At 34.8% G+C, this 14,335-nt stretch overlaps 1 protein-coding gene across 6 annotated transcripts in view; it reads right to left on the bottom strand.

Moving 5' to 3' along the window:
- LOC122363060 (kielin cysteine rich BMP regulator) overlaps window positions 1–14,335 on the bottom strand; it is a 28,065-nt gene that overhangs the window by 6,604 nt on the left and 7,126 nt on the right. For all 6 annotated transcript variants that reach the window (XR_006253187.1, XM_043264939.1, XM_043264940.1 and 3 more), the window contains 27 exons: window positions 13,943–14,019; window positions 13,752–13,848; window positions 13,113–13,195; window positions 12,046–12,139; window positions 11,875–11,948; window positions 11,613–11,792; window positions 11,132–11,225; window positions 10,963–11,045; window positions 10,788–10,881; window positions 10,447–10,529; window positions 9,644–9,732; window positions 9,449–9,539; window positions 9,265–9,364; window positions 9,055–9,140; window positions 8,407–8,503; window positions 7,168–7,317; window positions 6,701–6,807; window positions 5,772–5,865; window positions 4,837–5,013; window positions 4,434–4,516; window positions 3,085–3,349; window positions 2,535–2,617; window positions 2,328–2,421; window positions 1,467–1,640; window positions 1,294–1,376; window positions 1,088–1,208; window positions 26–108 (listed from right to left, as the gene is read on the bottom strand). Coding sequence is in view for 5 of the 6 variants with exons in the window: in XM_043264939.1 (XP_043120874.1) it covers window positions 26–108; window positions 1,088–1,208; window positions 1,294–1,376; window positions 1,467–1,640; window positions 2,328–2,421; window positions 2,535–2,617; window positions 3,085–3,349; window positions 4,434–4,516; window positions 4,837–5,013; window positions 5,772–5,865; window positions 6,701–6,807; window positions 7,168–7,317; window positions 8,407–8,503; window positions 9,055–9,140; window positions 9,265–9,364; window positions 9,449–9,539; window positions 9,644–9,732; window positions 10,447–10,529; window positions 10,788–10,881; window positions 10,963–11,045; window positions 11,132–11,225; window positions 11,613–11,792; window positions 11,875–11,948; window positions 12,046–12,139; window positions 13,113–13,195; window positions 13,752–13,848; window positions 13,943–14,019 (2,936 nt within the window). In the remaining variant the exon portion in view is untranslated. The remainder of the gene's footprint in view (window positions 1–25; window positions 109–1,087; window positions 1,209–1,293; window positions 1,377–1,466; window positions 1,641–2,327; window positions 2,422–2,534; window positions 2,618–3,084; window positions 3,350–4,433; window positions 4,517–4,836; window positions 5,014–5,771; window positions 5,866–6,700; window positions 6,808–7,167; window positions 7,318–8,406; window positions 8,504–9,054; window positions 9,141–9,264; window positions 9,365–9,448; window positions 9,540–9,643; window positions 9,733–10,446; window positions 10,530–10,787; window positions 10,882–10,962; window positions 11,046–11,131; window positions 11,226–11,612; window positions 11,793–11,874; window positions 11,949–12,045; window positions 12,140–13,112; window positions 13,196–13,751; window positions 13,849–13,942; window positions 14,020–14,335) is intronic.

Consider the following 14,335-nt stretch of genomic DNA (forward strand, 5'->3'; position numbering starts at 1 on the left):
AAAACAATAGTGTGTGCTTAGATACCTTGCACTGACAGGTAAAACACGGATCATCGGTGGCCAACACTTCATTACCGATCAGTGTAGCTGTGCAGTTACTGAGGGGCTCTGAAACAAAAACCATAAGAATAAAACACTCATCCTATAAGAACATTCATTTAAAAATCTAATGATCTGTAGAAGCTCAACTTTTGAATGAGGACAGTCACGTGATGGGTTAATAATGCCACTGGTTGCTTATGTTGGTATGAATTTAGTTTGCTAAATGTTGTGATTATTTAAACATCTTGCATTGCAGTTTTTGTATTTACGTATACTTCTCAGATGAATAAATTGAGTTAAAAAATGAATAATGAATAATCAGCTGATTCTTAAAAAGATCTTTGTTTAGAAGACATGGCATATTTAATTTGACATATGGTTTGACCAATATGTGTCACTGTCGTGAAGATGAGTCAAAGTTTGCCATTTGAAAAATGAGATTTATGTATATCTATTACATTTATTCATATTTCTATTCAGTTTTATTTTTATTTCAGTTTTAATCTTAGTTATTTTGGTATCTCAACAAACGTTTTTGTTAAACAAGTATAAATTTAATCTATATATATTTTATTTCATTATAGCTTTATTGCAGTTACAGAAATCACATCTATTCAATTCAACAAGGTTCAGTTTGCAACATTAGTATCACTAATATTAATTTCTTTTTTCACTTTTAACATTTCTGTATAAATTACTGGCAACACTTTAGAATATGAAACACTTATTCATTATTAACTATGACTTTTCCCTCAATAAATTTACTGCTTATTAATTGTTGTTATGTTTATATGCTTGGTAGGATTAGGGATGTAGAATAAGGTATTAATATGTGCTTAATTACTACTAATAAATGTTTAACATTCTAATAATAAGCATGCTAATGAGCAACTAGTTTAAAGACCCTAAAATAAAGGTGTTACCAAATTAACATTCATGTATTATCAACAAACAATTTAGAATAAATACTCTTTTGTTATTTTTTTATTTGTTTGTGCTACCAATTAATTTAATATGTGATAAAAAAAAGAGTTTTCATACTGACGTGCACAGACAGGGCAGCAGGAGTCAGAGGCGCTGTTTAGGATGTTGTGTTTAGGACAGTCTACCAGACTTGGGCACTGCTTCCTGTAACAGCGCAAGTGCTGTTCCCCGTCTGGCATCACCTACAAGACACACACACACACACACACACACACGCAGGTAAGGTAAGGACACCAACACATGCACACATGTTGTGATGAGCCGTACCTCACAGGAACAGATCTGACAGGGGTCATCAGAGGGGTGGAAACTCTCTCCAGGGCTGTACACACGGCCTTCGTACACACAGTCTAGCAAAACAGAAACACACATTTCAAACTCAAGACTTTCAAAGCAAAACTGTGCATGCACAAAACGGTTAGTAGGGATTGTAGATGTACCTGCACACACTGGGCAGCATTCGCCCGGCACGCTAATCTGGTTTAGGCAGGTGGACAGACAGTGGACCTCCGAGCAGGTGGTCACTCCATTCACACACATGCAGGACATGCAGGGACTGCTGGACGCAAACCAGGTACTGCCTTCAAGTTGCTCAATGCCATCATAAATACAGCCTGAGAAACAGAGAGAGAGATGTCTCACATTAGTAGCACACTTAAAGTGTGATCTATATATATACTTATATACTTATATATACACTACATATACTTAACTAATTAAATGTATTTTAAATAATAAATGTAATAAAATTGTAATTAACTTTAAAATACATTTTAAAATTATAAAATATTAGTTAATTATTTGTTCTTTTTAATAAAGTACACATCACAACTTTGAGCACATAACATATGACTGCAAATTAATTTTTTTCAATAACTGAAAATAAACTAAAATTTTAAAAACTATAATAATTTCTACAATTTAAAAAAACATTAAACAAAAAAATAAAATGCTGCCTAGTACTAAAATTACTAGAACTAAAACTAAAAAAATAAAACAAAATAATATTGTTTTATATAATAATAATAATATGATATATTATTAATATTTAATTATATAAAAATAAATATTAAAAAGACAATAGCACATAAAAACAAACTACAATTAAAAATGGATATGACCACCAAGTTTACCATATCATAAATCATAATGAAGGTCAAAGGGGTGTAGTCTAGGGGTCACTGAAAGGGTGGGAAATTATCATGAAAAACTAAAGTGGTGCAAAAAATAATTATGAACATAAATGAATTTTAAAGAAAAAAAAAAATGCTATATGGCCCCTTTAACGGATGTGTCTGTACCTCTACAGCGGGGACAGCAGGAGCCGGGATCAGTGACCTGATACATGCAGGACAGTTTAGGACACTCAGGACCCACACAGTTCACCTCACCATCCTGAACACACACACACGAACACACACACTTGTATACAGTGAGCTTTCCATGAGTCAAACCTCAGCAGGTGATGATATGAAGAAACGGCTGGTTTTGTGTGTTGTGTGTCTTACCAGACAGGTGCACCTGATGCAGGGCTCATTGGGGAGGGTCAAGCTCTGTCCTTCTAAATACTCCCGACCTTCCTGATAACACACTATAAACCAGATCACACTCAGGTATTATGAAATTTACATAGTGCTCAAGAGAGAACATGTGATAGCACCGTGGTCAATTTAAAAATAAACGCCACTTTTTTTGTTAATGTATTGTTGCTACTGTAAAATCATAAATAATCTGGGATTTTTTTTTAAATAATTATTTTCAAAAATTTTATTTTGTTACTGATGTGAAAAAACTGTAGTATTATAATAGGTATTTTTTTGTTAATCCATGGCTGCTGGCTCTCTCTCTCATATATTTATTTAATAAAAAACATTTTTTTACAGTACAACATGATCTTACAATTGGAAACTGTTTTATTTTTGTTGGTAGTGTAAACTAGAAATATAATTTCTAGATTATTGCATTTTACAAATACAGACCCTTTCATACTGATTTGATTGCTTTGTAAGTAAACATGTTAGTACATGTCGTCAGGAGCAGACACACACACTGACTGACCTCTGCACTGTGGGCAGCACTGTCCCGGCGGGGTGATGGAGTTAGTGCAGGAAACGGAGGGACAGTCGACCGGGCTGCACAGAACGGAGCCGCTCTGACACACGCAGCGCTTGCAGGGGTCTGAGGGGGAGTAGAACGTCTGTGTGTTTTCGTACCTCAGCCCTTCAAACAGACAGCTGTCACACACCGGACAGCAGTCCCTCAAACTCACCGCATGAAGGCACTGCTGAGGACACGGGTTCCTCTCGCAATAGACACGGCTGTCCTGAAAAACACATACACATTACTCTTTAAAATCTTGTTACTACGGTACAGTAAAACCATGACATCTTGATATACAGCATACATGTTACCGTATTCATAATATCTGTATGGCACTCAAGAGAGAACGCATGATAGTATCATGGTAAATGCTCAGAAACACGGCATTGCAATTTGTTTAATTTTAATGTGTTCTGTTATTTTATTTACTTTATTCTTTTTTAAATATATTGCTTTATTATTCCCTGAAAAACAAACACTGTATTACAATGACACTTTTTTGCTAATGCTGTGTTGCTACTAGCATAAATTCCTAAAATAATAATGTGGAAGTATAACAGTGTCCTTTTATTTAATTATTTGTTAGAAATGGTTAAGTTAACATTTTCGTTTTGACTTTACACTATGATGCAGAACTGGTATCTATTTGTTATACTGTTCTATTACATTTTGATATACAGTATGTTATACCATGTTACAGTTTCATTACCATATTGATCTACATTGATATTTAAATCATACTCAAAATCAGAATCAGAATCACTTTATTGCCAGGTATGTTTACACATACGAGGAATTTGTTTTAGCGACAAAAACTCTACAGTGCAACACGATAACAAGACAAGACAGATATAAAGAGAATTATGTACAATATACAAAATATAAAATGTGCAATACTCAAGAGAGAACATGACAGAAACATGGTATTACAACAGGGTATTTTATTTCATTTTATATTTAGTTTTTATTCAGGAAAGAAAACAGTATTATAATACTTTATTTTTATTTCAGATTATTTATTTTTTTATGTTACTTTATATTTATTTATTTATTTTTTTGACAGTGACATTGTGACAGTGGTATTTTAATTTTAGCATATTTAATTTTATTTCATATATTATTTTTGTATTGTTGAAAGGGGGGACAAACACAGTATTACAACCTTTCATTTTTTTCATATTTTGTGTATTTTATTTGATATTTAATACAATTTTATTTGTTATTTTTGACATTGTCCTTCACAGTGTACATGTGGATTAAATAAGAGTTAAAACGTTCATACAGTGTTTTTTTAAGTGTATACTCACAGAACATCTGCACTGCTCACATGGTGCTGTGGGGGACTGGAATGACTCACCATTGGCATAAACTCTTCCCTCATACTGACAACCTGGGCAATAAACACACACACACACACACACACACACACACACCATGAAACCCAATTTGCAACTTGTTAATCAGTTGCAGGTGTTAGAAAGAAGATGAGCGTTCTCATTCTAAAGAGTTCTGATTGGATAAAAGTCTTTGTAAGAGTCATTAATTATGTAAAAAAAATAGCGCACTGTCAATGAAGTACACTAGGAGAACACTAGCATGCACATGGCATCTTTTGAAGCACACAATGTATATATTTCATTGACGAGGACTGACGAGGACACATTGTAACTGTGATGTGAGGTGTAATGTAGACACATTGTTATACGATACCATCACACACTGAACAGCAGTGGCCCGGCTGGGTGATGGGGTCACTACATCCTGGGTTTGGACATGGACTCCTGTTGCAGGTCACCTGACCATTTCTGCACACGCAATTACTGCATCGATCAGACCGGTCTGGAAAGTGCTCTCCGTTCTGATACTCATGGCCCTCATAGATGCAGGCTAAAACGCAGAATACCATTCCATATAATCATAACAATCATTTAAAGGGATATTTTTGAAAAACAGGTGACAGGAGCCACTGACTTCTATAGGATTTTCCAAGTCAATGTCTATAATCAACTATTTGGTTACCAAAAATTTTTCAAATGAAGTAATTTTTCGGTGAACTATACCTTAAAATAAGTATATTTTATCTAAAATTCGAATCACTTAAAAAAACGCACAAATTATCACCACAAAAATCAGTCTGAAAGAACAATATAATAGCATTAATTAAAAGAATATTAAAAAGAAGTAATAAAACAACTCAAGTACATCTTACTAAATACATATACATACTGTTTAAAAGCTTGGAGTCTGTAATATTTTTTAAAACGTGTTTAGGGCTGTCATAATATAAGACATTTCACCACACAATTACCATGGCAATGGTAGGAGCATAGGTACAGTAGGTATACCAAAAAAAAGGTAAGATTTGTCTATAGTATATTTTTCTACGGTGATGGTTAGGTGAATATTTTGCGTCTGTAGTTTAACTGGTTAATTTTTTCCCTTTTGTAACCATTTGTCTACCCTGCAAGTGTTTTGTTTTCTGTATTTGTGTTGTTTTATTCACAGATCCCCTACATATGTTTTTATGCTTTATTCCCTTAATTGAACTAAGTCCTTTTGGGTTATTTGTAATGATGCATTTATCATTATATTCACAGTCAAACGAGGAAACTAACTATTAGTGAGAACAGGTTAGTTTAGTGTACCTGTACACTGGGAACAGCACTCTCCAGGAGGAGTGTATGGAGTAGCACACGTCAGTCCCGGACATGATGCTGGATTACATGTTGTCTGACCATCCTACACACACACACACACACACACACACACACACACACACACACACACACACACACACACACACACACACACACACACACACACACACACACACACACACACACACACACACTAATTTACATGAACTAGCTGAGAATTAAGACAGCACTTGTCAAAAGTTTGGAAACATTATTTTTTTTTATATTTTGGAATTATTTCTGAAGGTTCATGCTACACTGAAGGCTGGTGTAACAATGATAAAAATTCAGCTTTGCATCAATATGCATGCCTGAATAAATTACATTTTAAAATATATTACAACAGAAAATTATTTAACAAAAAGATCAAAGTAGGCTCACCATAGCTTCAAGAGTAGAACAGCATTTAATTATGCTATTTTCTACTCCTGGAGCTGCGGTGCGCCTACTTTCTGTCAATTTTTAATACATTTTAAAATTTATTTTATTCATATTTCATATTCGTATTTAGTCAAATTTCTTCTTTGGTGTAGCACCCACACTGAGCTTTTTTGTCTAACTGATGTACGCTCTTGGATTGTTTTTCTCAAAAAGAAAATTATTTCAAATCGCAAAAATATTTAGTAATATTACTGTTTATACTGCATCTGTATTTAATTCAATAAGTCTTGGCGAGTGTAAGAAACTCTTAAACAAATAAAAAATTCATAATCAGTTTCCAAACTTTTAACAAGATGTAAAGAAATGCATATCTTTTCCCAAAATATGAAACATTTAATAGTTATGCCCATACTGGCACATTCAAACCCTGAACCCCATTCAAGCACAGCATTAAACATTCATAAAATGTCAAATCTAGGATTTCTAATTGCATGTACCTGACAGGTACACGTCGTGCAGGCGTCATCCGGGTCTCTGAACGTTTCACCGTTTGAATACATGTGGTGCTTGTACTGGCACTGCCCACAGGAGTCACCACAGCAATCTGCAGCATGAGACCGTCTTGATTACTATATGAATATGCATAATCCTTGCATATAATACCACAGATAGATTGAAGAACACAGATAAACCACATGCTGTTGCAATTGTGCGTTAATTCTCTTCATATTTTATCTGTCATAACATTTCATTCAGCTGGATGTTATTTTCCACAAAGGTTTTCCTGGGAAATCCTTTGCTTTATTATTCCTAGGAGTCTCCCTCATAGAATCTGTGTGTCGCAGGACAGCGTATGCAGTTTACGTCCAGCTGATATTCTCCAAAATGGTTTTAGGGTGAAGTTACGGTATAGTTGAATAAAGTCTATATTTTTGTTTATGCCTCTGTGTTGTCTTTCTCTTACCTGGGGTAGTTGGGCAGGGTGCGGGGATCGGATCTTGACAGTCGTTAGCGCTACTACTACACCTCACCTCTCCACCCGCACAAAAACATGTTCGTCCAGCATCAGTCCACGTGGCTCCTTCTTCATACTGTGCACCATTCCACATGCATCCTACATACATAGACACAGAATGCAATGAGTATATATACTATATATAATATAATTTATTCAATCAAAAATACAGAAAAAAAATTATAATACTGTGAAATGTTATTACATTAGAAAATAATGGTTTTTATATTAATATACATTAAAATATCATTTATTCCTGTGATGCAAAACTGAATTTTCATCAGCTGTTACTCCAGTCTTAAGTGTCGCATGATTCTTCAAAACAGCTTTCTAATATGCTGTGCTGCCAAATATTTTGTGATTCTTTTTACAGGAATCTTTGATGAATAACACGGTAAAAATAACAGCATTTATTAAAGAAATATATTTTTTTTTAGCAATGTAAATTTATGTGATCACTTTATATTATTTTAAAAAAAGCAAGAACAAACACAGGTTCCAAAAAAGAAATAAGCAGCACAACTGTTTCAACATTGATAATAAAACAGCATATGTGATGAATCGTGTGATGCTGAAGACTGGAGTAATTATGCAGAAAATTTAGCTTTGTATCACAGGAATAAATTAAATAATAAATGACATGTGTGTCATGTTAAAGTTAGGGGCAGCAGTACAGTAGTGTTGTCACGATTTTTATTTTTGGATTTAAAGATAAGTGTAGAACATACTTTCTTTATAAGTATTTTTTATTTCCTACTGTTATCACAGATTAAAACATACTGTAACAAATGCATTGCTCATCGTTCATAAAAAAAAGGTTACTACATTAACATTTTTTGATGCCAGATTCACATATAATCACGGATCCACGCTAAACAACCATGATCTGCGCTTTCCCTGAGGATGCAAAGCTTTCAGCAAAGGATAAATGAATTACAAGCACTAATAAAAAACGCTGGCAGTATCTCGATGTGGCCTGAGCACAACACATATGAATGGCCCTTTTTTTATTCTGCTATATAACCAGAGAGCGAATGAGACGAGACAGGCACTGCGGTCATGTGCGGTGTTTGTCAGCGCGACTTGAGAGAAGTGACAGCTCGCGATACTTCGGGAAATTTGCATTGGTGCCGTTCAGATATTTCAGTATCGATATTTATCGAAACGCTACGGTACAGTATGCTCTACCTCCGCACACTGGACAGCAGGAGTTAGGAGGGGCTGGAGTGGGCACTGCACAGGTCAACTGCGGGCATCTTTCCTGATGACATCTCACGTTGCCATTCTGACAAAGCAAAGCGAAAAAACATGTTATGTAAGAATCAATGACTACGACCAGCTTTGATGTGTCAAGTCTGAATATGCACATATAAAATGAAGACTTCGTGAAAATAGCGCACAAGTTGGAATATGGAATTGCAATTTTTGCCAAGCTTTTTCATTTTTGATTTCTCCTAACAATCCCCATATATACTGATGTTTTCTCTCCATTAGTAAGCTGGTGTGTGGCGGGCGTTCTGGCTCACTATGGCTGCCATCGAATCATCCAGGTGGATGCTGTACACTGGTGGTGGATGAGGAGAGCTTTGAAAAGCCATGAAAAGCGATACATAAACTTTAAGGAATTATTCATGTACTTAATTTTGTTATGTCATATTTGTCAAAATGAGCCAAAAATGCTATTTAATTTTACGTCGATGTTTTATTTCATGCAAAATGTACCAAATATTTTATTTATTCATTTAAACGTCAACAAAACAAACCAAAAACTTATTTTATCAACAGTATATCTTTAATTAAATGGGAAAAAAAACCCTTGACATTAGCTCTTTTCACCTTGCATGAACACTGGATGCATGGACCTCCACCAGGTGGCCTGAACTCTTCTCCATTTTCATAAACTCTTCCTTCATGTTCACAAGCTGCAACACAGTAAAAACACGTTAGCATTTGTCTTAAATCCAGGACAGGTCTATGTCTTTTTTGAATAATACTGTACGCTAAAGAAAGACAGATCTGTCTTAAGATATTTGCATGCTTATTTACCGTTGCAAGTCGGACAGCACTGGTCATGTGATGTTGTTGGGTGAGTGCAACTCATAGACGAACATGAAGATACTTCAGAATTACATGACACTTGCCCACCCTGCATCATAAGACATACCCATACATAAACACACAAATGCATTTACACGATCATATTATAGTTAACACATTAGTAAACACTCACCGAACAATAACATCTTAAGCATGGGTTTTGTCTGGAAACAAAAGTCTGGCCGTCTGCGTATACCTCGCCCTCATAAGTGCACTCCTCGCATCTGAACACCAACACACAGAACTGATTAATGAAAGTCAAAATAAAAAGCGTTTCACCTCTGTCTCGTTTACTCTTTTAGCTAAAAGTGTGATGACGTGATAATACCGTGCACAACATTCTCCTCGTCTCTTGACTGGATTATGACAGGGAGTCGGTGGGCAGGGAGGATTCAGAACACAATTAATATTTCCATTCTGAGAAAAAAAAAGTTTGTTAAAAACTTAATAGAATGTGAATATTTTTCATTTGGAAAACTTTTTCATCCAGATCAATTATAATTTTTTTTATTTAGAGTAAAAACGTTTAGCAGTTCATGCATTCTAAAATAAAATGAAATAAAAAAAAATATTAAAAATAAAAATACTTAAAAATTCAAAATAAAAATAAATGTATAAATTACATAATGGCTATGAATCAGTAGACTATTAACAAAAAAGCAAGTTTTGAAAACAATAAAATAAATTAATAAATAATTGATTAAATGTGATCATTTATATATCGGTTACAAAGATACAAACACTGAAAACTTTTTAATGTAATTTTTACCTTTTTTATTAAATTAAAAAAACTACAAAATACATATTCATGACTTAAGCGATATATAAAAAAAACATTAGTACTGAAAATGACAAAATAAAGTATGTATCAATAACAGTGAAGCAAATTCTACACAGAAAAAAAACGAATTTAAAGTAAAATTTAAAAAATGATAGATGTAAAAAAATGACAAGCTGGATCAATGACAGTGAAGAAGCAGATTACAAACAAAAATTCAAGTTTTGAAAAACATTAAAACAAAAAGTATAAATAAATGACTATGGAGCAGTTTGTCAAGAAAAATATACATATTTATAAAAAAAACCATGTGTGTATTAAATAAAAAGTAAGCAGACTCTTATACAACTTGCCTCACATGTACACGTGGGATCACAGGTGGGTCCTGGCGGCAGAGACATCCCATTCGGGATCTCTGCTCCATTCAAACTGCAACCTGTGAGAAATAAATGGATCAAATTAATTTCAGATATAAGTAGCCATTTACTGGACCCTTCTTTCCAAAGCGATATATTCCTAGCCCTTCAGTAAGTGCCTAATGTTATAACCCGTAGACCTATCATGGCACTGCTGAACTCTGACAAACATTTCTTTCTTAGAATAATGTCCAGTATGCATCAAAAAAGTAAACTGACTTGATTAATTGTCCTCAACTGTTCTTAACCTTCAAACAGTTTTAAAAGATTGGACACACCATCACAGACAGGACAGCAAGATCCAGGAGGAGGAGAACCTGGGTTATGACAGTGGATATTACAGCGCTCGATCTCGCACTGAACCACACCCTCCTGTAGAGAGAGGAAGAGATTATATTTGAAGAATAAAACACTAATGGGTCAAAAGCAGCTCTCTAACAGGTGAAGCCCCACCGTGCATGTACAGGTCGTGCAGGGGTCACTAGGAAGCTTCCACTGAGAGCCGTGCTGGTGTCTCACATTGTCCTGGACACAACCTTCATAATCACAAGAAAAGACTATTTTGAGCTTCTAAAGACAACCTTAACTTTTGGTCACATTAAAATAGCCATAAGACACTTACTTCGACACCTAGGACAGCACTGCCCACCCACAGTCTCCACCAAATTACAGGCAATATCGGGACACATCTCAGTGTTACAGACTACATTTCCTGACTATAAGACACAAAAAAAAAAAAAAAAAAAAAAAAATATATATATATATATATATATATATATATATATATATATATATATATATATATATATATATATATATATACAAACTTATTTTTAAACAAACTATGTGTGCAAAGTATTGAATACATGAAATACTAAACAATAAATGCACAATAATAAATAAACAATTTTAGAAATACTAAATAATTCATATTAATACTAAATACTATATAACTCATACCAGTGTTCTTGTAATATAAAATATACATTTGTTGTAAATAGTAGTTGCAATAATATAAATGTACCATGCTTAACTGTATCCTTGCATTAACTCATCCCGATCACAACAAAACAGAAAAGCACACTGGCATCTCAGAGCCTTACATTGCACACACAGCGCTTGCAGGGGTCACGGGAGGGTTGAACAGAGACGCCGTCTAAAATAACCTGCCCCTCAAAGTTACAGCGAGAACAGTCTCTGCAGCAGGAGCCGAACGGCGGCTTCACACCATCCTGACACGTCTGAGGACACCGCTGCACATCAACACACTCCTGATTCCCTCCCTGATCGGCAAAACACAGCGCGTCAACTCATTACAGGAACCCGTCACGCATTGCATGTGTGTATGTGAGAGAGACGAAGCACCTGACAAGAACAGGTCTGGCAGCCGTCGATGGAACTGAAAGAGCCGTTGTACGGACGACCGTCCACATTACATGCTGCGCGGGACACAATAAAATACACACAACTTACAGTGTGAACACAAACACGTGGTAGAGGTCAAGTGAAAGAGCGCAGATGGGCTTGTGATTGTACCGGAGCAGGTGGGACAGCACTCCCCAGATCTTCTGTAGGGGGTCGGACAAGGGGTGGGCGGACAGTGCATGGGGTCACACGCCACCTGACCGTTCTGCAAAAAAAGATGATAAAAGTGGTTTGATTGAGCAATTTACAGACTCTCTTGGTCATTTTAGTTTAGTAGTTTAGTCATCTATTTTGTACAGTAAAGACATGCCAGTATTATTTCGAATTAGGTTTATTTTTATGTCTTGCATTATTTAAAGGTTAAAAATTTTGTTATAAATGTTTTATAACATTATATTATTTAATATTTTTAAATAATATAATAAGAGTTGTCAAATTATTCAAAATAAAAAATATGTACTATATACTGTGTATATTATTTATTATGCATATATAAATACAATGCATGTATATATTTAAGAATATGTGTATATATTAAATTTTATATTTCTGTATAATATAAAATATAAATGTATATACATAAATATAAATAAATATACATACCGTACGTGTGTATTTATATATGCATAACAAATAAACAGCACACATATGTAAATAAAAACTTATTTTTGATGCAATTAATCACCATTAATCATTTGACAGCACTAATATTAATACATATTTTGTTTATTGTATTGTAACAATTTATACATTTTTAGTTAAACTACATGAAAATGAGAACTGTTGCCTAAGCAACCAGCTGAACTTAAAATAAGATGTTTAGAAGTTTTTTATGGTTTTAGTTTTATTTATGTGCTCCATGTTCTCCTATAAAACTAAATTCTGTGTTAATATGACTTTTTGGGGATTTCATCTGAAAGTTTACTAAATGTATCTATTTAAAAAATTAAAGCATTTCAAAGTCTATATTCTTTAGTTTTTAACTGACAGTATCTTTGTATATATGCGACAAATTCTAATACTCTGAAATATGTGACCAGTAATACGCGATTACTTAACATTTTTATCATCTTGGAGGTTTTTTCCAAAGGTTTTGGGGTTCGTTTTTTGTTGTTTTATTTTTTTATTTCAATTTCATCCCCACAAGGAGAACGCACGCACAGAGAAAGTAGACTCACAGAGCATCTGCACGTGAGGCAAGGGTTTGATCTCGACCCAAACTCCTTTCCGTTCTCATAGATCTCACCCTCATATTCGCATCCTAAGATTTACGCAGAAGAAACACAAAAACACCTTTTACGAGTAAGTAATTTGAAATAGCATTTAAAGGGTCATGAAACCCCAGAACATATTTTTTGAGATGTGAACAGATGTACAGCCAGCATTTCAGTGAAAACACAAATAGCACTCATAAATGTTATCAATAAGTGTCAATGGGTTATTTTTTAATTTTTCTGAGTAATTTCCAGGTTGAAAAGTTAGGTCACGAGGTGTGATACAGAGCCAGCCATCAGCGTGTTTGTTATAGGCAGGAGAGGGCCGTTTCTGCCTTTCTGCATTTATTCGTGAGCACTGTACTATGCAAAAAAATGTCCACTGCAATACGCACAAAATAGCACCGCTTTTGGCGTGTTAAAACTTAAAGGAATTTGCCCAAAAATGAACATTTTGCCATTATTTACTCACCCTGGTACAACGACTGATTGTTGAGTTCTACTTTGATGGACATAGATTCATTACAGTATATATCAAAGCACAGTGTAGACGTGTGTGTGTGTGTGTGTGTGTGTGTGTGTAGAGAGATGCATTGTGGGTACTTGTTTGGCAGACAGGGCAGCACGTAGTCGGAGGAGCAGGTGGTTGATGACAGGACTGTGATGGACATGGATTCACATTACACTCTACTCTGCCATGCTAGAAATTAAAAACAAACACATACAAAAAACGACGTCACAGCAGCAGAAGGGAAGGACACGGGTGAAGATCAAATACCTTTTAGATTTCATACTTCACATGCACAGCGATTGCAGTCATCTGGGCTGAAGACATCACCATTGTTATAAATATCACCGTGAAAGCTGCATTCTGCAATCAGAGACATGCACAGGTTGTACTGCACTGGAAAAAAAGGCCCTATACATACAATCTGAGATAAGCATTTCAGTGTGTGTGTGTGTGTGTGTGTGTGTGTGTGTCTGTGTGTGTGTATGCAAGCGTATTTCCTGCCCGCATTACATTCAATCTTATCTACAATATGAACTATAAGATGTCTGAAAGTATTCAGATTGACCTATTGAACTCCAGATTGTACTAGATTTCTGATGTCTAAAAAATAGTAGTTAACATCTATTCAATGCATTGTAATGTGGGGTTCAGTGGGTTCAATGGCGCGCACACACAC

The sequence above is a fragment of the Puntigrus tetrazona genome, chromosome 18 (genome assembly GCF_018831695.1).
Source record: "Puntigrus tetrazona isolate hp1 chromosome 18, ASM1883169v1, whole genome shotgun sequence".
In the NCBI taxonomy this organism is placed as follows: Eukaryota; Metazoa; Chordata; class Actinopteri; order Cypriniformes; family Cyprinidae; genus Puntigrus; species Puntigrus tetrazona.